We start from the raw sequence: 24,927 nt of genomic DNA, 5'->3' as shown, positions 1-24,927 counted from the left end.
CTACCGGACCTCCCCAAATTGCCTTTGCCATGGAAGTCACTCCGCGTAAGCCCATTGGAACTGTTCGGCTCCAGGGGTCCGATGGGCGACAGATTGTTCATGAAGCCCTCTTGGACACGGGGGCCGATGTGACTATAATCCCCTCTCGATTTTGGCCGGAGTCTTGGCCCTTGCGGGATGCCGCCACGCCTGTGAGCGGGATTGGCGGGACTCAGTTGACTCGCATTAGTGTGGATTTTATTACCATTGTTGATGTGGAAGATCCGGCCACGAGCGCGAAGGTTCGTCCTTATGTGATGCAGCTCCGATCTGGCTATTAGGTCGAGATTGTTTAAGTCAGTGGGGCGTTGTGCTGCAGAATTCACCTTTTGCCTAGCGGCCATTGAGGGGCGGCCGATCCTACAGCTGGAATGGACAACCACCACACCGGTCTGGGTCGCTCAGTGGCCGCTGCACAAAGACAAGCTCGCCCGAGTACATGAACTTGTGCAGGACCAACTGGCTAAGGGTCATCTTGAACCTTCCCTTAGCCCCTGGAATACTCCTATTTTTACCATACCCAAAAAATCTGGCCGTTGGCGTTTGTTGCAAGATCTACGCGCTGTTAATGCTGTGATGAAGGACATGGGCGCCCTCCAACCTGGGCTGCCCACACCTACTATGCTTCCGCATGGATGGCCCTTGCTTGTTATTGATCTCAAGGATTGCTTTTTTACCATTGCTTTGCATCCTGCGGACCGAGAGAAGTTTGCCTTTTCCGTGCCTTCTGTCAATAAGGCTGAACCTGTTAAACGGTATCAATGGACTGTTCTGCCACAAGGTATGAAAAATTCTCCTACCATTTGTCAGTTGTATGTTGCTTGGGCCATAGCGCCCCTGCGAGCGGCACCTCCTGACTGGATTATTTATCATTACATGGATGATCTGTTGTTTACCAGCGCCCATTTTTCGATGGAAGCAGCCATTGTTGAGATTGACTCTGTGTTACAAAAGGCTGGTTTGGTTATTGCTCCAGAAAAGATTCAACAGCAAGCTCCGTATCGGTATCTCAGTATGGAGATAACCGATTCGATTGTGCGGCCACAGAACTTAACCATTCACTTGGATATTTGTAATTTACATGATGTGCAACGTTTTGTGGGTGACCTGCAGTGGATTCGCGGTCTCTGTGGTATTACAAATGAGGATCTTGCCCCCTTCATTTTATTGCTCAAGGGTGGTCGTGCCCCGGATGAGCCTCGCTCTCTTCAGGCTGAACATCATGTTGCCCTGCAAACCATTGCAAATAAGTTAGCCACGCGGTACTCCGGACGCATTTATCCGGATTTACCTGTGCTTTTGGCCATTTTTTCTACGGATATTTCCCTGACGGCCCTGCTTTTTCAGTGGCATGAAGCTCTTTCAGATCCGCTTGTGGGTCTTGAGTGGGTTTTTCCGCCTTCGCATTATGCTACAACTGTGACCACGCGACTTGATGCAGTCGCTCATCTCATTCGAGTGGCCCGACAACGTTTGTTAGCCATTGCGGGCATGGATCCGCACATGATTTATTTGCCCTTTGATGATGCTACCGTGACTCAGTTGCTTGTTACTCACCTTTCCTTTGTACTTGCCACCATGGATTATGCCGGTCAGTTTAGTAGCCACTTTCCCCCACATCGGTTTTTTGCTACTATGTTGCCCTTGGAGAAAGCTCTGATGTTACGGTCCAGTCCTGTTGCTGGCCTCACCGTTTTTACAGACGCCAGCGGTAGTGCTCAGCGTGTGGGACTTCTTTGGTTTGCTGACAACCGCTGGCACCACGAATTTGTTCTTGCTGATGGCTCCTTGCAGGTTTTGGAGCTTCGTGCTATTGTTCGAACCTTTGAAAAGTGGCCCGATACTCCATTGAACATTGTTAGTGACTCCTTGTATGCTGTGGGTGTGCTTCGTCGTTTGGAACGGTCCCTGTTGGGCCGAGTCACGAATTCCGTTTTGTGGACCGCTCTTTTTCAGCTTTGGCATTTGCTGAATGCTCGCCGGTGCCCTTATTTTGTTATGCATATTAGGAGCCATTCGGGACTGCAGGATGGTCTTGCCGAAGGCAATGCCCTGATTGACCATTTGGTTGGCGCTGCCCAAGTTCCAAACTCCTTTGCTCAGGCACGGGTCTCTCATGAATTTTTTCACCAGTCTGCTCGTGCTTTGGCACGCCAGTTTGCGATTTCTATTACCGATGCTCGCGCTATTGTGGCCTCCTGCCCTGATTGTCAACAACATGTGTTGCCCCTTGTCTCCGGTGTTAATCCCCGTGGCCTTTTGTCCCTTCAAATTTGGCAGTCTGATGTTACCACGTTTTCTGAGTTTGGCACCTTGCGCAATCTTCATGTTACCATTGATACCTTTTCTGGTTTTATTTGGGCAACAGCACTAACCTCTACCAGCTTCCGCGATGTGATTAAGCATTGGCAAGCTTGTTTTGCTGTTATGGGGGTTCCCGCCCTCATTAAGACTGATAATGGCGGGGGTTATGTTTCGCATCGCACTGCCCAGTTTCTTTTACAATGGGGTGTGCAGCATTCTACCGGTGTTCCTGGCAATTCTACTGGACAAGCTATTATTGAGCGTGCCCACCCGTCCTTAAAGGCGCTTCTTTTGAGACAGAAGGGGGGCATTCGGAGTGAAAGGGCAGACGCTTTGGACAAAACGCCTGCCGCTCGGTTGCTGAAAGCTCTTTATGTGCTCAATTGGTTACAGCTTGGGAAAGACAGCCAAGTACCCCCCGCGATTAAACATGTTGGCGGGATAACCGGGGACGAACAGGGTACAAGCCCACGACCCTCGGTCAAATGGTTTGATTATCAGCAGCAAGTTTGGAAAGGACCAGTTGACTTGCTAACGTGGGGGAGGGGTTATGCTTGTGTTGCCACTGACGCAGGTCCTAGGTGGATACCGGCGAAATGGGTCCGACCTTGGCTGCATCCTCGGGCGCAACAACAGACAGATACGGAAGAGCCACACGAGACGCGCCCAGACGCCGAGGAACCGGAGCCCCTGGAGAATAATTGCTCGCTGGCCACGCCAGGACTTTTGCCCGCCTTTTTTGATTCTGTGTGATTGCATATTAATTGTCTTGTACCCTTTTGTTGCCCATAGGTTTGGAGACGTGCGCTCCGGGCAGTGCAGCATGGCCCGTCTTCCAATGCGTCCCACAAGCCTCTGTGCCCCTGGCCTGGGCTCCTATTCTGCTGGATGCGGAGAGTCAGCCTCGCCTGGTTTTGCTCTGTTGCTTGTTTTGGCGCTCCTTGTGAGGGGAGTTGCCACGTATGATCTTATACCCCCAGTGAATGCCTGGCTGACTTTGGCGCAGAGTGCCATAAATACAACGGCCTTCTGCCTGCCCCATGTTGCTGCAGTGGGAGCCCTTATGGAAACCTGCTTTGTGGGTGTGTGTACTGAATTGGAGGTGCTGCAGCAGCACACTTGGTTGTTTCGTATCCCCAGGGATATACCTTATGCAGAGTTGTATGCTTTGGGCCCTGGAGCCACTTTAGATAAGTTAGATGCCAGCATGTATTCGTTTCGTTTGGCTAATGTGACAGCTGCTATTACGTGTATGAATTTTGTTAATGCTAAGCATGTAGCTGTCAATCATGATAATGTGGAGCTTGTTTGTCGCCATAAGAGGGATGTATCCTTTGCCTATGGACATATGAAGTTGCCCCTGGGGTGGTTTTTGTTATGCGGCCGCACAGCCTTTACTTATGTTCCAGCTAATAGTTCAGGTGGCCCCTGTGCTATTGGCCGTGTGGCCCCTTTGTTGTTTCCCCATCCCATAGTGAAGGGGCCTCACCAACGGCGGGAGAGTATCCCCTTGAGCCCTACCTGTAAGGCAGACGTTACCTTGTTTTCAGAACGAGAGGCAGCAGCCCTTACTTTTACCCTGGTGGGCCTCCCTGGTTTGGTGGTGCATAATTACCATGCCGTCGCACACCTTGCCTGTACTGTGGCAAAGGCCTTAAATTTGACCTCCACTGTTCTTGCCTTGTTAACTCAAGAGATGGGAGAAGTTCGCCGAGGAGTTTTGCAAAATCGCTTAGCCATTGATTATTTATTGCTGCGACACGGTCATCCCTGTTCTGATTTTGTGGGTATGTGCTGCTAAAATATTACAGACGCAAGTGCGGCCATCGAAGCTGATTTGGATCGTTTGCGCCATCTAGCGGAGGGCATCCGCCAGCAACAGGGAGATTTCTGGCTGTGGTCATGGATGTCGTCGCTACGTGGCTGGGCTGCACATTTATTACAGGGGTTAATGCTAGGAATGTTGTGTATTTTTGTTGCCTGCCTTTTATATTTTTGCTATGTGTGTGCCCGCCGCTGTTGTTGTGTGGCACGCACCCTGGCAGGACCCTCCTGGCCCCTTGGGCCACTTGCATTACCTGGAGGGGGGATGTGATAGGTGAGAGCAGGGCACTGCGGAAGATATTGTTACGGTTTAGTTAGACAGCTGGTGTTTTTATTTGCCTTTTGCTTTGGCTTGTGTAGATTGTAGCATTGATGTTATGAGTTGGGTTTGTTTTGCTATTTTTTCTTTTGTTTTGATTTTGAGTTAAGGGGGGAGGTGTTGGGAATATTTTGCTAGCTTGCCAGATGGTAGTGTGGGAAGCTTGAGATGTTTAGGTTTCTAGGTTGGGTTAATTAGGCTGTGAGTTTTGTTATGAGAAGTTGGCCTTGGCTAACTTCTCTCTAGCAGGCAATAATAGGATAATAAATTAGAAAGCTGTCTAGGATGATGTTACCCTATGAAGTTATAGCAGTGCTTGTGTGTATTTTGTTAACCAATTAGCAATTGCTTGCTTGCCTGCTTCAAGAGTATAAAGATGTATGCTGGAGAGAAATAAATGACTCTGCTATCCAATCATACTGACTGTTGAGCATATGTCTAGGTCCGCCTGCGATGCAACACCAAGCCCCAATATTTGCCTCAGATCCTTAAATGGCCCCCTCAAGCATTGAACTCACAAGACTGAATTTAGCAGGCTAGTGCTTAAACCACTGAGTTATCCCTCCCTCCTACCCTGCCTGTTATCAATTTAAGCTGTAGGCTCCACTCCTTGTGCTGCCCATCTGTCAATTCCTTTCAGTTTCAGCTTTGCAACCATACTCCCACCGGAACCCAAAGACTTTGGTTTCCCGTAAACTGCCCGGCGGGTCATGGGAATAACGCTGCCGGATTGCTAGTTCAGGGGCCCCTAGAGAAGAAGAGAGAAATGGGGCTTAGAACCTTTGCCTAGGGTTTGTCTGCCATTGCCTAGAAACAATACTTCAACAATGAGCTGGTGCGGACAAAGACCCTGGTGAAGAACTGCATCGCTCTTGTTGACAGTATCCCATACCGACAGTGGTATGAAGTCCACTATGCCTTGCCTCTCGGACGCAAGAAGGGCGCTAAACTGACTCCTGAAGAGGAGGAAATCTTAAACAAAAAGCGTTCAAAGAAGATCCAGAAGAAATATGATGAGTGGAAGAAGAATGCCAAGATCAGCGGCCTCCTGGAGGAACAATTCCAGCAGGGAAAGCTGCTTGCTTGCGTCGCCTCCAGACCTGGACAGTGTGGCTGAGCAGACGGCTATATTCTGGAAGGCAAGGAACTAGAATTCTACCTGAGGAAGATCAGGGCCAGGAAAGGCAAATGAATGTACGATACACAACTAAAAGACTGAATAAAAACCCCTGAGTCTTGTTAATAAAAAAACAAACAAACAATTTTTCCAAGTGGAAGGCTCAGTTTTCTAAGCAAGCCATGTCCTGTGTTTAAAAGAACAAGTTTGCAATTAAAATGACTGTGACACCTGGGCCAGGACATAGGCCCGCTGGGTACTAGGGCAGTGCCAACAGCTTTCTGGTGCCACTGCTGTGCCTTATTTACTGTGAGAAAATACCATCTTGCACAACTAGGCAGGGAGCAAAGCCATGTGTGTCTCCCAGGTCATGGCAGAGCTGGGCAGTGTGAGAGATTTGGCCCATGGAGTCAGATCCCAGCCTGGCTAAGACTTTCCTCTTTCTTACTGGAAAGCTGGGGGCAGTTTCCACCTCTGCTAGAGAAGCACATTCCCAGCCTGTCCAGTGCAGGTGGCGTGAAGTAGGGCCCCGCTTCTGGGCCAGCGCCTTTACTAGAGACTGATGTGTCAGCCAGGGCTTTTCAGTGCGCCCCACGCAGTCCCCTCCCTGGAAGCTCGGTGTCAAGGCTCTGCGGGGCTGGAGGTTGAGAGCAATGATCGCCGGAGGAAGCGCTGAAGATCCGCGGGGCAAAAGGCCAGATAGCGCCCGCGGGCCTCGAACCCCCGGAGGGGCTGGGTTTTCAACGAGTTGAAATCGTGAAGTAACCGCTGAGCTAAAGCCGGCCCGCTTGCATAAGCTGTCCGAGAGCTCTAAGAGTTCTCAGTGGGGCGGCGCCATGCAAATAATTAAAGTAAGAGATTAAACATTATAGGGTCCTGGACGGGGAAAGGCCAGCCCGGCGCCTACCGCAAGCGCCTGGCTGAAACGCATCCACTACTCCCCTGCCAGGACCGATCCGTACCAAGATGGCGGCGCCCAGAGAGGTGAGCACGAGCCAATTCCTGTATCAGAGCCGGTCACTCCGTCCCCTCCTGTCACGGCCCGAGGCTGCAGCGTTGGGGGGAAATGCGCCCTGCCCCACCCCCTTGCCTCGCGGGACCCTGTTCTGCCCTCGCTGTCCCCGGCCAGCCAGCGGCCCTCGTGTCCCGGTCCGGCCTTAGCCTTTCTTGGGCTGCTCCCGCGTGTGCGGAGCTGCAGATCGACCCCCGGTGCTGCAGCCGCATCAGAGAGAGAAGCTGCTGGTGGGGGACGGGGGACAGGAGGCTGCTTGAGGCTTTTGGCGCACGGTAGCGGGAGGAAACTTTTCTTTCCCTTCCCCCCACCCCCCTTTGGAGTAAGGAAGGGAGGTTTGTATCCCTCATTTCCCGATTCAGCAAACCTGGACATCGACTCCCTGGCTCCCGGCACGAGGACAGGCTTGTCACTGCACCCTGCACTCATGGGCAAGCAGATTAACTCGATGTTCCTGCCAAAGTGCTCAGGAGAGGAGTTAAAATGATTAGGGGGATGGAACAGCTTCCATCTGAGGAGAGATTAAAAAAACTGGGATTTGTCAGTTTGGAGAAGAGCTGACTAAGGGGGTATATGACAGAGGCAGCAGGTTTAAAACAAATAATAGGAAGTATTTCTTCACACAATGCACATTCAACCTGTAGAACTCCTTGTCAGACGATGTTGTGAAGACCAAGATTATAACTGGGTTAAAAAAAATTAGATAAATTCATGGAGGGTAGGTCCATCAATGGCTATTAGCCAGGATGTTTGCCAGAAGCTGACGATGGGATGGATCACTTGATGATTACCTGTTCTGTTCATTCCCTCTGGGGCACCTGGCATTGGCCACTGTGGGAAGACAGGATACTGAGCTAGATGGACCCTTTGGTCTGACCCAGTGTAGTCATTCTTCTGTAGTAGCTACTAGAGTTGGTATTTTAAATATCATTAACCTTCTGCGTTAATGTCTCATTGAGATGAATGGGCTAGTGCACCCCTGAGAACTCTGGTTACAGGCTGCCTGTAGGCCTGGGTGGACCTGCCTATGTGTTAGTGTTTGGATTGCACTTGAAAGTTTTGTTTTTTTTCCACAGGCATCAGTGCCACTGACTTGCTGGCTTGTTTGTGTTGTTTCTAAAAGGAGTGCTGAGATTCCTGAGCATGATTCTACAGCAATTAGTTTGTCCCCCTTATACTTGGGGCCTTGACCTGCTTGCATCATATCTGGCTTTTGCTGGCATTGTCTGTCTGCACTTTTGATTCAGTACATTCACCTCTTCAACTGTGTCTACACAGGAACTCACACTGGTCTAACCAAAGGTGTGTTTTTAAACTGATTCAGTTACACCACAGCAAACCCCTTTATGGACACACTTGTATTGATTTACACTCATTTAACTAAACTGGTTTTTACACAGATTTAGTTAAACTAGTCCAATTCCTGTGTGTAGACCAGGCCCAAGACTCTGTCCACGCTACAGGAGAAGGGCTGTGTTAACTGATTCCATTTTTATAAACAGTAGGTGTTCCTTTTGCATCCCCTGCGGGTCCTTAGCAGCAACTCTTCTTCCTCAGTGGAGCCCAGTAGCCCTGCCCTTCTCTTTGTGCCCCATGGAGGACTCAGGGACATTTTGTCTTCCCTTTAACCTGCTGTGAGGGGAGCAGCTGTCATAGTTCAGGACAACTGCACCTGTACTCCCCTCAGCTGGGTGGAAGCACATGCCTCTCTCCCTCCTGACTGGGGTTTTTCTGGGCTGCACAGTTCCCTGCCTACACTGTGTTATTCCCAGCAAGCCAGGCAGCCTAGACAGGCCAGTGGCTGTACTTTGCTCTTCCTCTTCAGAGGCTTTAAGCAGTGTGATTGTGCACAGTTACAAGTTACCCCACAACTGTTTTCTAAGCAAGCACATTTATTCTGAAGGTGAAAGCATTATAGAGAAAACACATTAAAACAAAGAATGCTAATAAGCTTTCCAGAGATCACCCCCTCACTCCAACAAGGGCTCTGGTGAAGTCAGTCCTTCAAATCCACAAAGGGCTTTTTCTGTGGCTACAAGTTCATAACTAGGGCCCTACCAAATTAACGGTCCATTTTGGTCAATTTCACAGTCAAAGGATTTTTAAAATAGTAAATTTCATTATTTCAGCTATTTAAATCTGAAATTTCACGGTGTTGTAATTGTAGGGTCCAGACCCAAAAAGGAGTTGTGGGGAGTCGCAAGGTTGTTGTAGGGGCGGTTGCGGTACTGCTACCTTTACTTCTGCGCTGCTGCTGGTGGCGGTGCTGCCTTCAGAGTTGGGCAGCTGGAGAGCGGCGGCTGCTGGCATGGTATGATATTGCCACCCTTACTTCTCCGCTGCTGTCTGGAAGGTGGGCCCTCAGTCAGCAGCCACCACTCTCCAGCTGCCCAGCTCTGCAGGCAGCAGTGCAGAAGTAAGAGTGGCATGGTCTGGCATTGCCACCCGTACTTCTGTGCTGCTGCTGGCAGGGTGCTGCCTTCAGAGCTGGGTGCCTAACCAACAGTTGCTAGCCTCCGGCTGCCCAGTTCTGAAGGCACCGCGGAAGTAAGGGCGGCAATACCACAATCGCCCCCCTCCCCCCCAATAACCTTACAACTCCCCTGCAACTCCCTTTTGGGTCAGGACCCCCAATTTGATAAACGCTGGTCTCCTCCATGAAATAAGTATAGTATAAGGTAAAAGCACACAAAAGACCAGATTTCTGGTCCGTGACGTGTTTTTTCATGGCTGTGTGTTTATTCATAACAGCTTCAGCCCAGAACAAGTACATCCGTGAATGGGTTAGTCTGTCCTTTTACAGCCTGGCCCTTTGATCTTCAGATTCTGGAAACAGATAAGCAGTAGACAATCATCCTCTCCTCAGGAGATAGCTCTAGAGGGCTTTTGCATAACTAGAGTTGAGAATTTGCATTTTCCTCCCCTAGAGATTCCCCCACTTGACACTGTCTGTCCAAAAGCTCATTCTGGGCTCATTATTCAGTATAGACCTTGGAAGTTCCAACTCATATCCCATCTCCCCTCTAGCAAGGTCACATACACTCCTCGATAACACGTAACCTTTATGTTTGATACAGTGGACTCGAAAGATACTTAGTTCAATGGGATTTTTCCAGGCTATAGCAGGAAATAGTCATATCTGTCATAGTAGCGTCTCCTGGGTCCTAGCCCCAGGGGACATTTCTTGCTGGGGCTGGAGTGGGCCCATTTGTCTTGAGTGTGTTCCCTTGGTTGTATCTGACTGGAGGCAGCGCTGGCGACCTGCTCCCCAGGATGCACCTTCCCTCACTTAAATCTGATGTTCTCTTTCTCCTTCCCCCTAGGGAAGCTGGAGGCAGCCGTGGAGGAGGAGGAAGATGCAGGACACATGCAGGTCGGCTCCACTCTTTGGATGCATGTCAGATGAGCAATGGGGGCTCTGCTGGTGTCCCCATGTATGTAGTGGGGAATCATCAGCCCTGCTAGCAGCCGCTGTGTGCGCATGGGGGAGAGTGGAATTGAGCATCTCGGTGGTGTCTTGGCTGACCATCTAGCTTGCACCCTGGAAGGAGGGCTGCTGAGCCTCTCTGGGGCCTGGTCTACACTACGCGTTTAAACCGATTTTAGGAGCGTTAAACCGATTTAACGCCACACCCGTCCACACTACGAGGCCCTTTATATCGATATAAAGGGCTCTTTAAATCGGTTTCTGTACTCCTCCCCAACGAGAGGAGTAGCACTAAAATCGGTATTACCATATCGGATTAGGGTTAGTGTGGCTGCAAATCGACGGTATTGGCCTCCGGGCGGTATCCCACAGTGCACCACTGTGACCGCTCTGGACAGCAATCTGAACTCGGATGCACTGGCCAGGTAGACAGGAAAAGCCCCACGAACTTTTGAATTTCATTTCCTGTTTGCCCAGCGTGGAGCTCCGATCAGCACGGGTGGTGATGCAGTCCCAAATCCAAAAAGAGCTCCAGCATGGACCGTACGGGAGATACTGGATCTGATCGCTGTATGGGGAGACAAATCTGTTCTACCAGAGCTCCGTTACAGAAGACGAAATGACAAAATGTTTGAAAAAAATCTCCAGGCTATGATACAGAGTCCACAGCACAGTGCTGCGTGACAAGCGTAACGGAAAGCCAAAGAATCAAATGGACGCTCATGGAGGGAGGGAGGGTGTACTGAGTACTCCAGCTATCCCACAGTCCACAGCAGACTCCGAAAAGCATTTGCATTCTTGGCTGAGCTCCCAATGCCTATAGGGTCAAACACATTGTCCAGGGTGGTTCAGGGTATAGCTCGTCAATTTACCCCCTGACCCCCGTGAAAGAAAAGGGGAAAAAATCGTTTCTTGACTTTTTTCAGTGTCACCCTATGTCTACTGAATGCTGCTGGTAGACGCGATGCTGCGGCAGTGAAGAGCAGTATCCGCTCCTCTTCCCTACCCGGTGGCAGACGGTACAACATGCTTGATAGCTGCTGAATACCATCATCTGCCCATGAGTGCTCCTGGCTGGCCTCAGGTGAGGCTGGCTGGGGGCGCCTGGGTAAAAATAGGAACGATTCCCGGTCATTCCCAGTAGATGGTACAGAACGGCTGGTAACGGTCCTCATCATAGCAACTGGGGGCTGAGCTCCATCAGCCCCCTCCCTTTCATGTGTAAAGAAAAGATTCTGTATTGCCTGGACTGTCATAGCAGCAGGATGCTGGGCTCCTCTCCCCCGCACCGTTTAATGTCCTGCCTGGACTATCATAGCAATGGGATGCTGGGGTCCTCTCCCACACACCGCTTAATGTCCTGCCTGGACTATCATAGCAGCTGGAGGCTGCCTTCCCCTCATTTTATCTCACTAACAAGTCACTGTTTCTTATTCCTGCATTCTTTATTACTTCATGACACAAATAGGGGGGACACTGCCACAGTAGCCCAGGAAGGTTGGGGAAGGAGGGAAGCAATGGGTGGGGTTGTTGCAGGGGCACCCCCCGTGAATGGCATGCAGCTCATCATTTCTGCGGGGTCTGACACGGAGCAGCTGTGCTCTCTGGTTCTCTGATACACTGGTTCTCTAGTACACTAGCCCCATATTCTAGGCAGGATTGATTCTATTTTTAGATACCATAAAGGAGGGATTGACTCGGGGAGTCATTCCCATTTTTGTCTTTGCGCCCCCAGCTGACCTCAGCCAGGGGCACCCATGACAGCAGGAGACAGTACAGAACAACAGATAACTGTCATCTCATTGCCAATTTACAATGGCAGCAGACGGTACAGAACGACTGGTAACCATCTCTGCTATCATGCAAAAGCAAATGAATGCTGCTGTGTAGCGCTGCAGTATCGCCTCTGTCAGCTGCATCCAGTACACATACGGTGACAGTGACAAAAAGCAAAACAGGCTCCATGGTTGCCATGCTATGGCGTCTGCCAGGGCAATCCAGGGAAAAAGGGTGCAAAATGATTGTCTGCCGTTGCTTTCCAGGAGGAAGGAATGACTGAAGACATTTACCCAGAACCACCCGCGACAATGATTTTTGCTCCATCAGCCACTGGGATCTCAATCCAGAATTCCAAGGGGCGGGGGAGACTGCGGGAACTATGGGATAGCTACGGAATAGCTACCCACAGTGCAACGCTCCAGAAATTTACGCTAGCCTCGGACCATGGACGCACACCACCGAATTAATGTGCTTAGTGTGGCCGCGTGCACTCGACTTTATACAGTCTGTTTTACAAAACCGGTTTATGTAAAATCGGAATAATCCCGTAGTGTAGACGTACCCAGGGCCAGGCTCAGCCAAGGAGCTGATTAAATCCATCAATGAGACGTTCGCTGGAGCAGCTGGCTGGGAGGGAGCAGAATCATATCCTTTATGCTCACACATCAACCACCCTGCCTCTGGGCTTCTCTCGCTTGCAGTCTGATGGTATGTCTGGGCATCTGTGCTGCAGGAGGGCTCCTCTCCCCTCAGCATGTCCCTCCTTCCGTAGGGGTTGTCTCTCTCACACACACACTTTGCTGTTGGGAGAGGAGAACTGGATGGGAAAAGCCACCTGAACACTGTGTCCCTTGTGGTATGTTGGGTCCAAACCACGAGCAGTCGCCTGGTGCATCCCACCAGAGAAGGGGCTCTGCTGACCATCTCAGCCCTCTCCATTTCCCACCCAGTCTGTGCCTTGCCCTGCATATTCCCCACACTGGCTCCATCTGTGCCGCCAGTTCCTATGCCCCCTCCCTGCGACTGTCAGACACTGTCTCCTTGCTGCATTTTCTTTAGCACGTGACACATTAAAGAAGCCTGAGGATAAGAAGCAGTTGGGCGATTTCTTCGGGATGTCAAACAGCTACGCTGAGTGCTACCCTGCCACGTAAGGGCTCTCCGCTTACTGGGGGAAGGGGGTCACTGTGCAGCTGCTTCCCAGGCAGCTGGGGGTTTTGGTCAGAGCTGAGGAGCCCAGACAGGCACTTGCCTGGCCCTGCAGGCTGGTTGGGAGCGGTCAGCTTGCTGGAGGGAGCAGATGCTGTCATCTGGCCCAGGGAGCTGCCCAGCTAAAGTTAGTCAGATGTACATAGAGTCCTGCATTGCCAGAACAGAGAGGACTTGAGTACCTTTGGTTGAACTGTGTGTGCTACACGGTCTCAGGCGGTGCCTCAGCTGACTCTCCCCCTCCCCTTTCAGCATGGACGACATGGCTGTGGACAGTGATGAAGAGGTGGACTACAGCAAAATGGATCAGGTATTCCCAGCCAGCTCATGAGGCTGATGTAAAACAGAGGCTCAAAGGAGCCACAGGACAGAATCTGTGCAGGTCGGTCTGGACATGGACTCCTGGCTCCACAATATAACTGTTTCTCAGATAGATGAAAGTGCTTGTTCTCTCTGCGCTGCAGCTGGATCTTTCTGCCCTGTTTGCTATGGGGGAGAGGAGGGTGAAAATTACCTGCCATCTGGTGCTCAATGGATGACTGGGGGAGGGATTCTAGTTGGATTGTGGCGGCTTGGCTCCCTGGCCCTTCACTCCTCTTAGCTTTGCTCATTGGTCAAGACTGGAGCCAGGCCTTTGCATCCTGTCTGCCTTCAGGACTTCCTGTTTCAAAGGAGGTGGGTGAGCAGGGGCTAGCCAGCAAGGAAAGATAAATTAGAGACTCCATCTAAAGACTTGCCTTTCTGCTGCCTCTGAGAGCTGTGGGGAGGAAAACCCCCCATGGATGCAGTGACTGGCATCTCGTACCAGCTCTCTCTAGTTCTGGGCACGCTCATGGAAGCATCTCCCATGTGGAGCTATGACCTTCTCAGAGATGGTATCCAGGAGCTTCCAGAACTATGCGTCCCCGCCAAGCGGGGGAGATCAGACTGCTCTCTGCTCAAGCCTGGCTTGGTTTGGAATAAGATCCCCAAGCCTGTTTGTCTCCCCGGACCTGCAATCTGCATGGGGAGTATCAGCCAGCTTCCTTGATGAACACCTAAGCCCCTTTCTCCTGCTGCAGGGTAACAAGAAGGGGCCTCTGGGCCGCTGGGACTTTGACACGCAGGAGGAGTACAGCGAGTACATGAACAACAAAGAGGCTCTGCCCAAGTAAGTCTGGTGCTCCCCCAGAAGTTGGGTAGGGGGGAAGGGACCCCACCAGGGTGGAGAGAGCAGAGTGGGTGATGGGACCTAGGCAGCAGCTGTGCCCCTTGGGGAGGATGGTCCCTTCTCAGTAACCCTCCGGAGATTCCTACCTGGCCCAGTGGAGATAAAACCCTAATCTTAATACAGGCAGCCTGGCTGGTCTGCAGCCACCTGCCCAGTTGTCCTCCACACCTGAGCTCCCCTCTGTTCACCTCTTCACTCCAGAGCGGCTTTCCAGTACGGAATCAAGATGTCAGAGGGCCGTAAAACACGCCGTTTCAAGGAGACCAATGACAAAGCCGAGCTGGACCGGCAGTGGAAGAAGATCAGTGCGGTGAGTGTCTGGGTGCAGGACACAGCTGTTTCCCTGCTGGGGGTGCTGTTGAACAGTCAGCACCCAGAGGAAGGATCCCTTGGGTTCTGGGATTGGTTGAGCTGTCTCCAGTGTTGTCCAGGAGTGGGAACCTGACTTCATTCCTCTGGCCTCACCCACTCCCTCTTCCCACCAGTACAAATTGGTTTGGTTGAACAGAACTGTCTCTGAGGCCTGGTCTACACTAGGACTTTAAATCGAATTTAGCAGCGTTAATTCGAACTAACCGCTCAACCGTCCACACCAGGAAGCCATTTAATTCGAACTAGAGGGCTCTTTAGTTCGAATTCGGTACTCCACCCCGACAGGTGGAGTAACGCTAAATTCGACATGGCTAGCTCGAATTAGGCTAGGTGTGGATGCAAATCGAACTTAGTAGCTCCGGGAGCTATCCCACAGTGCACCACTCTGTTGACACTCTGGACAGCAGTCCGAGCTTGGATTCTCTGACCAGCCACACAGGAAATGACCCGGGAAAATTTGAATTCCTTTTCCTGTCTGGGTACTTTGAATCTGACGTCCTGGCTGGACATCGGGGCGAGCTCCGCAGCACCTGCAACGATGCAGAGCTCTCCAGCAGAGGAGTCCGGCCAATCCAAGAATAGAAAGAGGTCCCCAGCATGGACAGACCGGGAAGTCCTGGATCTGATCGGTGTGTGGGGTGAGGAGTCTGTGCTGTCGGAGCTGCGCTCCAACAAGCGGAATGCAAAGACCTTCGAGAAGGTCTCCAAAGCAATGATAGAGAAAGGATACAGCCGGGATGCAATGCAGTGCCGCGTGAAAATCAAGGACCTGAGACAAGGCTACCAAAAAGTCAGAGCGGCAAACGGACGCTCCGGAGCCCAGCCCCAGACATGCCGCTTCTACGAGGCACTGCATGCCATTCTAGGTGGGTCTGCCACCACTGCCCCACCAGTGACCGTGGACTCAGTGGATGGCATAGTGAACCTGGACAGTTCCTCCTCGATGTTCGCCGATGGGGAAGATGAGGAAGGGTCTGTGGAGGACGGCGCAGGCGACAGCGAACACAATACCGCTTTCCCTGACAGCCAGGATCTCTTCATCACCCTCACAGAGATCCCCTACCAACCCTCCCCGGCCGTTAACCCGGGCTCTGAATCAGGGGAAGGATCAGGCGGTAAGTGCTATAAACATGTAAACATTTATTTTTTATAAAACAGGTATAAAAAAATAGAAATACTATATATAAAATTTTCAATGAAAACTATATGAAAAGTAGGTCCACACATATAGGGATTGAACAATAATCCTCCAGGGACAATTCAACAAAGGTCTCATAGAGGTCCTCGAAAAGCCTCCGCAGGAGGTTCCTGGGGAGAGGTGCCTTGTTGGGTGCTCCGTGGAAGCACACTCTTCCGCGCCAGGACATCCTTATGTACATGGGAATCATCGCCTCCACAAGCATGGCCGCATATGGTCCTGGTCTCTGCAGGGCTTCCCTTAGCATCCGCTCTTTGTGACTCCGAGGGACCCGCCTCAGGGTGATCTCGTTCATGAAATGCTGCATCTAATTAGGGCAATTAGTGTATTGTTACTGTTGTGAATGGTTGACTTTTACTTTGCATAACAATGACCCTCGCTTAACAGCCATGTGTTGTAGGCCACATAGGAAAAGCATACATTGATCTTTCCCGTGCACTGGCGGGAGTGGCTGGAAAAGGGTCAGAGTATATGATTTCCAGATTGCATTTAGCGGGAGGGCACAGCTATCCATTAACTGATAAGCAGAATGTACTGTAAGGCTTACCAGGACTGTCTGCTAGACGGATTCAGCTGTCTCTCCCCACTTGTCCGCTCTCCTGTGCAATGCCGCAGCCAATGAGAGCGTATTCCGAAATCTCGAACTTGTCCTGAGATCTCGTGAGACTTGTTGCCCTGTATGGTCTTGTTCAGAGAAACTGACTAGACTGTGTTCACTGTTCGCAAACATGTATCTGTTCAAGGAAATCACTTACTTTTCCCATCACACAGCTTCGGCTCTTTCCCGGACTGCCCCGGCATCCCCCTCGCAGAGGCTGGCGCAGATTAGGCGGCGAAAGAAAAAGACTAGGGACGAGATGTTCGCGGAACTGATGGCCTGCTCCAGAGCCGAGGCGGCAGAGCAGAGACAGTGGAGGGAGACCCTATGTCAACAGCATCGCACACACATCGAACGGGAGGATAGGTGGCGGCAGGAAGACCAGCAGGCGACTCAAACGCTGCTTGGGCTAATGAGGGAGCAAACGGACACGCTCCGGCGCCTTGTTGATGTTCTGCAGGACCGCAGGCAGGAGGACAGAGCCCCCCTGCAGTGTATCTGCAACCGCCCTCCCCCGCCAAGAAGTCCTGCCCCCCCCCACCCAAAAGTACAAGACGGAGGGGCGGTAGGGGCCGTGAGAACTGTCACTGCACCACTGCATAGCGCTAATGTACCACACACCTCTCATGCTATACATTTGTAGAAGTGCTTCCCTTACAGGCTCACCCAGTCCCAAATCCAAGTTTCATCCCCCCACTGTGTATTAGATTATTAAAAGCTGTTTGCTGTTATTCACTGTTTCGGTCACGTCTTTCGTGTCAGAGGATTTTTTTGTGTATGGGGGGGGGAGGGGATTTATAATTGCACGGTATAGCCTACATTACCAGGGTACAGACTTGGGGGCATGATCAACTGCAGGGCACACACACACTGCAGTCAGTAGGCACCAGGGTCACTCTGTGTGGTGTATGCTGCCCCGGGTCATTCTGTGATGTGTATGCTTGTCCAGGGTCCTAGCGCCTGCCACCCCCTTAATGTTAAGGCCCTTACCATGCACTTCCACCGTAGCAACGAGCCTTTCCGCTGCCCTGAGCCCCAACAAGAGCCCTCATCCACGGACAGATACTCACCCTTCCCCCACACCCTTCACCCCTTCCTACGCCCAAACCCGCAGCCCACTGCCGTCATCCAAACCCCTATCCAAAGAAGGCACCACTCGCCCCTTCCTGCAAACCCACCCCTTGCTGCAAACCCTCCCCTTCATGCACAACCACTTGCAACCGTCCCCCACCCCAGAGACCTATGTAGGAGCAGGAGGATGTCATTCCTCTATGGAACAAGCGGTCTGTACATCAGTGCACACCGTGCCCAACACAGTATGCGTCCATGTTTCAACACCTGAACAGAAATGCAAAGTAAAACAAAGATTTATTAATAATGAGTGTTACAATTAATTTGCTTTAAAACGTGCTTTGGAAGTGGGGGAAACTTGGAGAACGGGGTATGTAACCGCAGATCGAAATCGACACATACAGACACAGGCCCAGGGTCAGTTTCTCTTGAAAGCAAGTGGAGAGTCATAGGTTACCCTGCTCTCCGAGGAAACTTGCTTTCAAAGCCTCCCGGATACACAGCGCTTCCCGCTGGGATATTCTCTCGGCACGGGTGTCTGGCTGAGCGTAAACTGCAGCCAGGCGATTTGCCTCAACCTCCCATCCGGACAAAAAGGTCTCGCCCTTGCTCTCACAGAGATTGTGTAGCACACAGCAAGCAGCAATAACTACGGGGATATTCTTTTCGCTGATGTCCGAGCGAGTCAGTAAGCTCCGCCATCTCCCCTTGAGACGTCCGAAAGCACACTCCACCACCATTCTGCACTTGCTCAGCCGGGAGTTGAAGAGTTCCTTCTCTCTGTCCAAGGCGCCTGTATAGGGCTTCATGAGCCAGGGCATTAGCGGGTAGGCTGGGTCCCCGAGGATCACTGTAGGCATCTGCACATCCCCAACCGTTATTTTGTGGTCCGGGAAGAAAGTACCTGCCTGGAGGCGTTTAAACAGACCAGAGTTCCTGAACACACGCGCATCATGAACCTTGCCCGCCCACCCAACGAAGATGTTGGTAAAACGTCCCCTATGGTCTACCAGTGCTTGCAGCACCATTGAAAAGTAGCCCTTTCGGTTAATGTACTCGCTGGCCTGGTGGGCTGGTGCCAGGATAGGGATGTGAGTCCCATCTATAGCCCCACCGCAGTTTGGGAATCCCATCGCGGCGAAGCCATCTATGATGTCCTGGACGTTTCCGAGAGTCACTACCTTTGAGAGAAGTTGCTCAACGATTGCGTGGGCTACTTCAATCACAGCAACCCCCACGGTAGATTTGCCCACGCCAAAGTGGTTCGCTACTGACCGGTAGCTGTCTGGCGTTGCAAGTTTCCAGAGGGCTATGGCCACTCGCTTCTGCACACTCAGGGCTGCTCGCATCCGGGTGTCCTGGCGCTTCAGGGCAGGGGACAGCAAGTCACAGAGTTCAAGGAAAGTGCCCTTACGCATCCTGAAGTTTCGCAGCCACTGTGATTCATCCCAGACCTGCAGCACTATGCGGTCCCACCAGTCCGTGCTTGTTTCCCGGGCCCAGAATCGCCGTTCCACACCATGAACTTGACCCATTGCCACCATGATCTCCACGGCGTGGCGTACCCTGCTTTGTGAGAGGTCTGCGCCACTCTGTGAATTCCTGTCCTCACCGCGCTGCCGGAGCCTCCTCGCACGATTTCTCAGCAGCTGACTGTGGAAGAGGTGGACGATAAGGTGCGAGGAGTTGACAACGGCCATAAGTGCAGCGATGATCGCAGCGGGCTCCATGCTCGCAGTGCTGTGGCGTACGCGCTGTAACTGACAAGAGAAGGGCGCGAACAGATTTCCCGCCGGAGCTTTCAGGGAGGGAGGGCGTGATTGACGGTTCAATGACAACAGTTACCCAAAAGCACCCTCGACACATTTTTCCCCCAGGAGGCATTGGGAGCTCTACCCAGCATTCCAATGGGCAGCGGGGACTGCGGGAACTGTGGGATAGCTTCCCACAGTGCACCGCTTCCAAAGTCGACGCCAGCCCCGTTACTGTGGACTCAGAAATTCGAATTAGTGTATTTACTGTGGATACACAAATTCGACTTCATAAGGTCGAATCCACAAATTTGACTTAAGTAGATTCGAAATAGTCTTGTAGTGTAGACAAGGCCTGAGTGGATCTTGCAGCTCGGAAGCCCTAGCTCCTGCTCCACCCTTACCAGGCCAGAGAACCTGCAAACCAGCTCCTTCCCCTATGGAGCCTTCACCTTTCACTGTGGGTAGGGAGAGCCCCCTGCCACAGGCTCTCTGAGCAGCTTGTGTTGCTCTCATGTTGCAACATGGTCTTTGTGCTTTCTCTGCAGATCATTGAGAAAAGGAAGAAGTTGGAGGCTGATGGGTGAGTGGAATCTCCTCTTCATTAATGTGACTTCGCTGCTGGAGAGTGCTGCAGCGCCCGCACTGGGACCTTGCCAGCCTTTGTCCCCAGCACAGGGGACAGCAGGACTGGATGGAGGAGGGGCTGAGGCTCTGCGATCCCCAGTCTTCATCTCTGAGAGACTACCAACCAGGGAGCCAGCTATTTTATTCCGGTGTCCCACAGGCCTCTCCCCAGCGCTAGGCTCTGTGTACTGAAGAAACCCATTCCAATTGATAGCATTAAACTCTCCAATCCTTCCCAGGCCAATTCTCCCTTGCAGCTCACTCCCCCTCCACCAGAACTTACCCAGAGGGCTGTGGCTTAGCCCCCACAGCCCTCAGGAGAAAGATGCCATCATGGACACGTCCTCTGGGGCGTGGGTCAAGACCCCATCTTTCAATTGTTAATCTCCTGGGCTGGGCTGTCTTCTCCACCCCCAGAAGTATGTTCTTCTTAAATGCCCTGAGCACAAGCATGCTGAGCCGGCGTAGGAATCTGAGAGGCTCTGAGCTAGCAGGATCAGAAATGGAGGAGAGGTTATCTCCCCAGATCCTTCTATGGCATCATCGTATCTCTAGTGCCTGACCCAGCCTGGCGTGAAGGGCTCTCTCAGAGGCTGTACTGCTAAGTTCCTCCACTTTTCACAGGGAGCCCCAAAGAGAAGCTGTGTTTGGGCTTAAGTCTGCACCAGGGTTAAACTGAGGGACAGCTTGGGCCCACGGTTCTGATGTGGGCGTATGACAGCCAGAGCACCCCTCAGTACACTGCTATTCCCTGCATTGCAAACTCCAGTCCTCCGGCTTGTATTTGCCTTTGAGAACCAAGCAAGACACACAGTGTCTCTTCAGTAGTGCTGCCTTGCTTTGGAAGGCAGGATGCCTGCCAAATTAAAAAACACAGTAAAAGAACTAAAAAAGAGCCACCGTGGCTTAACAGCCATGTAAAAGAAGCAGTGAGAGATAAAAAGGCATCTTTTAAAAAGTGGAAGTCAGATCCTAGTGAGGTAAATAGAAAGGAGCATAAACACTGCCAAATTAAGTATAAAAATGTAATAAGAAATGCCAAAAAGGAGTTTGAAGAACAGCTAGTTAAAAACTCCAAAGGTAATAACAAAATGTGTTTTAAGTACATCAGAAGCAGGAAGCCTGCTAAACAACCAGTGGGGCCCTGGACGATCAAGGTACAAAAGGAGCACTTAAAGACGATAAAGTCATTGCGGAAAAACTAAATGAATTCTTTGCTTCAGTCTTCATGGCTGAGGAGGTTAGGGAGATTCCCAAACCTGAGCCGTTCTTTGTAGGTGACAAATCTGAGGAATTCTCACAGATTAAAGTGTCACTAGGGGAGGTTTTGGAATTAATTGATAAACTTAACAGTAACAAGTCACCATGACCAGATGGCATTTACCCAAATGTGAAATTGCGGAACTATTAACTATGGTTTGTAACCTGTCCTTTAATTCAGCTTCTGTACCCAATGACTGGAAGATTAGCTAATGTAACGCCAATATTTAAAAAGGGCTGTAGAGGTGATCCTGGCAATTACAGACCAGTAAGTCTAACGTTAGTACCAGGCAAATTAGTCGAAACAAAAGAATAAAATTGTCAGACACACAGAAGAACATGACTTTTGCCCAACAAGTTAACATGGTTTCTGTAAAGGGAAATCATGTCTTACTAAACTATTAGAGTTCTTTGAAGGGGTCAACAAACGTGGACAAGTGGGATCCAATGGACATAGTGTACTTAATTTCCAGAAATCCTTTGACAAGGTCCCTCACCAAAGGCTCTTACATACATTAAGTTGTCATGGAATAAGAGGGAAGATCTTTTCATGGATTGAGAACTGGTTAAAACATAGGGAACAAAGGGTAGGAATAAATGGTAAATTTTCAGAATGGAGAGGGGTAACTAGTGGTGTTCCAATCCTATTCAACTTATTCATCAATGATCTGGAGAAAAGGGTAAAAAGTGAGGTGGCAAAGTTTGCAGATGATATTAAACTGCTCAAGATAGTTAAGACCAAAGCAGACTGTGAAGAACTTCAAAAAGATCTCACAAAACTAAGTGATTGGGCAACAAAATGGCAAATGAAATTTAATGTGGATAAATGTAAAGTAATGCACATTGGGGGAAAAATAACCCCAACTATACATATAATATGATGTGGGCTAATTTAGCTACAACTAATCAGGAAAGAGATCTTGGAGTCATCGTGGATAGTTCTCTGAAGATGTCCACACAGTGTGCATCAAAAAAGCAAACAGGATGTTAGGAATCATTCAAAAAGGGATAGAGAATAAGACAGAGAATATCTTATTGCCCTTATATAAATCCATGGTACGCCCACATCTTGAATACTGCCTACAGATGTGGTCTTCTCATCTCAAAAAAGATTTACTGGCACTAGAAAAGGTTCAGAAAAGGGCAACTAAAATGATTTAGGGGTTTGGAACGGGTCCCATATGAGGAGAGATTTAAGAAGCTAGGACTTCTCAGCTTGGAAAAGAGGAGACTAAATGACAGAGGTATATAAAATGATGAGTGGTGTGGAGAAAGTGAATAAGGAAAAGTTATTTACTTGTTCCCATAATATAAGAACTAGGGACCACCAAATAAAGTTAATGGGCAGCAGATTTAAAACAAATAAAAGGAAGTTCTTCTTCACACAGCGCACAGTCAACTTGTGGAACTCCTTGCCTGAGGAGGTTGTGAAGGCTAGGACTGTAACAGGGTTTAAAAGAGAACTGGATAAATTCATGGAGGTTAAGTCCATAAATGGCTATTAGCCAGGATGGGTGAGGAATGGTGTCCCTAGCCTCTGTTTGTCAGAGGGTGGAGATGGATGGCAGGAGAGAGATCACTTGATCATTGCCTGTTAGGTTCACTCCCTCTGGGGCACCTGGCATTGGCCACTGTCAGTAGACAGGATACTGGGATGGATGGACCTTTGGTCTGACCCAGTATGGCCATTCTTATGGAAGTAGGTGCTTCAGCGTGGGCGTGGGGGATGCTCTCCCAGAGTGGTGCACCTTATGGGAATACATGGTAGCGTTCATTCTCCATAAGGAAACAGGTTGAGGGGAAGCCTCAGATTAGAGCCCCAGGGCCGCACTGACATGCTGATTGATGTCTGACAGCTGGCCTCATGTGTCTCTGGTTTCAGGGTGGAGGTGAAGAGACCGAAGTACTGACGTCCCAGCCAAGTTCCTGCGTCTCATCCTTGGAGCCCCTGGGGCTTTGATTTCTGGACACTTCGTTTCTATTACAATTCTGCAGTTCTGATTCCTGTCGCAGGCTCTGGCACAAAGCTGCTCTGCTCTCAGGAAAGAACAGGGCTTGTGGCATGAGGGGGGGGTACATATGCACTTTGGGGGGAGCTGTCCTCTGTCTGGAGGAGCCTGGGGCCCTGGACTGCTGGAGGCTGTGCATCTAGACTGTGCCCCTTCTTCCAGAGTCTGTGCTGCTGCGTCATGTGATTTGTAATCCTTGTCGATGCAATAAAATTGCGCTAACTCTGTGTGTGTGTTTTCTCACTTTGGGCTTGGCCTGTTGGGTTGCAGCTGGAATGGACAGGATGTGCGGGGGCTGCCTGTGGAATGTTTGAAAGGCTTCTGCTTCCTTTTTCTCTCTCCTGTGGACAATCACTGTGCATCACCCCTTTCAAACAGAAGGAGGCAGAGTATGGCTGGAGGGGCTTATCCCCTGCTGGGGGCTGGCTCTTGAGGCAAATGCTGCTTTTGCTTTGGTGTCCAAAGAGTCAATGCAGCGGTGGCTGTATTTAATCTTAGCCTGGCTGGGCCACTGATGGACTACTGCTGGGGTAGGGAACCTATGGCATGCGTGCCAAAGACAGCACTGGAACTGATTTTCAGTGGCACACCGTCCAGGTCCTGGCCACCAGTCTGGGGGCTCTGCATTTTAATTTAATTTTAAATGAAGCTTCTGAAACATTTTAAAAACATTATTTTACATACAACAATAGTTTAGTTATATATTATAGACTTCTAGAAAGAGACCTTCTAAAAACGTTAACGTGTATTACTGGCATGTGAAAGCTTAAATTAGAGTAAATAAATGAAGACTTGGCACACCACTTCTGAAAGGTTGCTGAGCCCTGGGCTACAGTTACATTCTGAGCAGTCAGTTGAACCTTTTTAATGGTGCCCATCACTAGGATGGAGAAAATCCCAGGGCCCTCTGTGTTCTATGGGAGGAAGGGAAATGCTGCTGTTACTGGGTCATGAAAAGCAGCTGAGTTTCTTGGCAGGGAAGAGAGGGGTCCCCAAAGTTCAGGGTCTTCCTAGAAAAGAGAGTTAGAAAACATGAACTACCCCCACCAAAAATGGCTCTAGAACCTTTCCCTGGGGTGTTTCTCAGCCTTCTGCTACTATTTTCACTGGGGTCACTGCACACTGAGCTGCTGAGCTGTTGGTTGTCACTAGCAAGGTGTAGATCCAAATGAAGACCAAATTAGGCACTCCTAGTGCCATGCCCTAGATCCCAGCCAGGGTGGGTGTTAGTGCTGTTATGTTCACCTGCTCTCCTGCTCCCCATTTCCTCCAGCTGTGGACTTGGCAGACTTTTGCACCCTTGAAAATTGCTGAATCTTCCACTGAAGGGGAGAGGCTCTGTGGGCACAGGGCTTCCACCCCATGGTTTGTACCCAGAAGAGATCAGGCTGCACCCAAGTTCTCAGGTGCTCAGTTGATTCATCTGTTCCTGTCCCTCTCCAGCATTTTCCTTAATCTCAGGCCAGTCCTAAATCAGTGCAAACCACCCTAAATCTTCCCACCACGAGGCAGAGGAGGGGATGGGGGGAGTTTGGGTCCTGGGTTGTAGCTGGATTGTGGGTGCTTGCTCTACCCCACCCCCTTTCCTAAGGCTGAAGAGGGTTTGGGCTCCAGTCACTGAGAGTCTGGTCTTTGGCAAAGGCCCTTGGTGCCCCTTATTAATCATCAGTCTTCACTCTCCTCTGGGGGGGAAAGTTGAACCCCTTGCCAGTTCCCCACCCTCCCATACAAATGGCCAGATGTGTCCGTAGCCCTGACAGGCTGGGATGTCAGAAACTGAGTGAGTGAAGAAGTGCTGATC

General features: G+C 50.6%; 2 protein-coding genes across 5 annotated transcripts in view; both read left to right on the top strand.

Annotated features, from left to right (window-relative positions):
• Positions 1-6,554: 6,554 nt before the first annotated feature.
• Positions 6,555-23,353, top strand: LOC123376052 (protein Red-like). Of its 4 annotated transcripts, none has more exons than XM_045027704.1 (7): positions 10,010-10,049; positions 12,881-12,971; positions 13,283-13,340; positions 14,092-14,180; positions 14,442-14,550; positions 19,779-19,813; positions 23,000-23,353. In XM_045027704.1, exons 1-7 carry the CDS (start codon positions 10,025-10,027, stop codon positions 23,025-23,027), a joined length of 435 nt encoding a protein of 144 aa, XP_044883639.1. In that variant the 5' UTR covers positions 10,010-10,024; the 3' UTR covers positions 23,028-23,353. The 4 variants fall into 4 exon arrangements, with proteins under 4 accessions (XP_044883640.1, XP_044883639.1, XP_044883638.1 ...); XM_045027703.1 differs by having other exon boundaries at positions 22,974-23,353; XM_045027705.1 differs by lacking the exons at positions 10,010-10,049; positions 12,881-12,971; positions 19,779-19,813 and adding exons at positions 6,555-6,587; positions 9,939-9,988.
• WDR55 (WD repeat domain 55) overlaps positions 6,697-24,927 on the top strand; it is a 33,847-nt gene continuing 15,616 nt past the window's right edge. Inside the window, exon 1 of the mRNA XM_045027700.1 lies at positions 6,697-6,950. The gene's annotated coding sequence lies outside the window, so the exon portion shown is untranslated. The remainder of the gene's footprint in view (positions 6,951-24,927) is intronic.

The sequence above is a fragment of the Mauremys mutica genome, chromosome 8 (genome assembly GCF_020497125.1).
Source record: "Mauremys mutica isolate MM-2020 ecotype Southern chromosome 8, ASM2049712v1, whole genome shotgun sequence".
Lineage (NCBI taxonomy): Eukaryota > Metazoa > Chordata > Testudines > Geoemydidae > Mauremys > Mauremys mutica.
Note: the sequence above shows the minus strand (reverse complement) of the source record. Positions and strands in the feature narration are given on the sequence as shown.

What these genes read in the sequence shown, in the direction of transcription:
- LOC123376052 (XM_045027702.1), top strand. Translation starts at nt 10,025, where the DNA reads ATGGGGGCTCTGCTGGTGTCCCCAT. An exon ending in AACAAAGAGGCTCTGCCCAA is followed by an intron (nt 14,181 to 14,441) that starts GTAAGTCTGGTG and finishes TCTTCACTCCAG; the next exon opens with AGCGGCTTTCCAGTACGGAA. An exon ending in AGTGGAAGAAGATCAGTGCG is followed by an intron (nt 14,551 to 22,999) that starts GTGAGTGTCTGG and finishes CTCTGGTTTCAG; the next exon opens with GGTGGAGGTGAAGAGACCGA.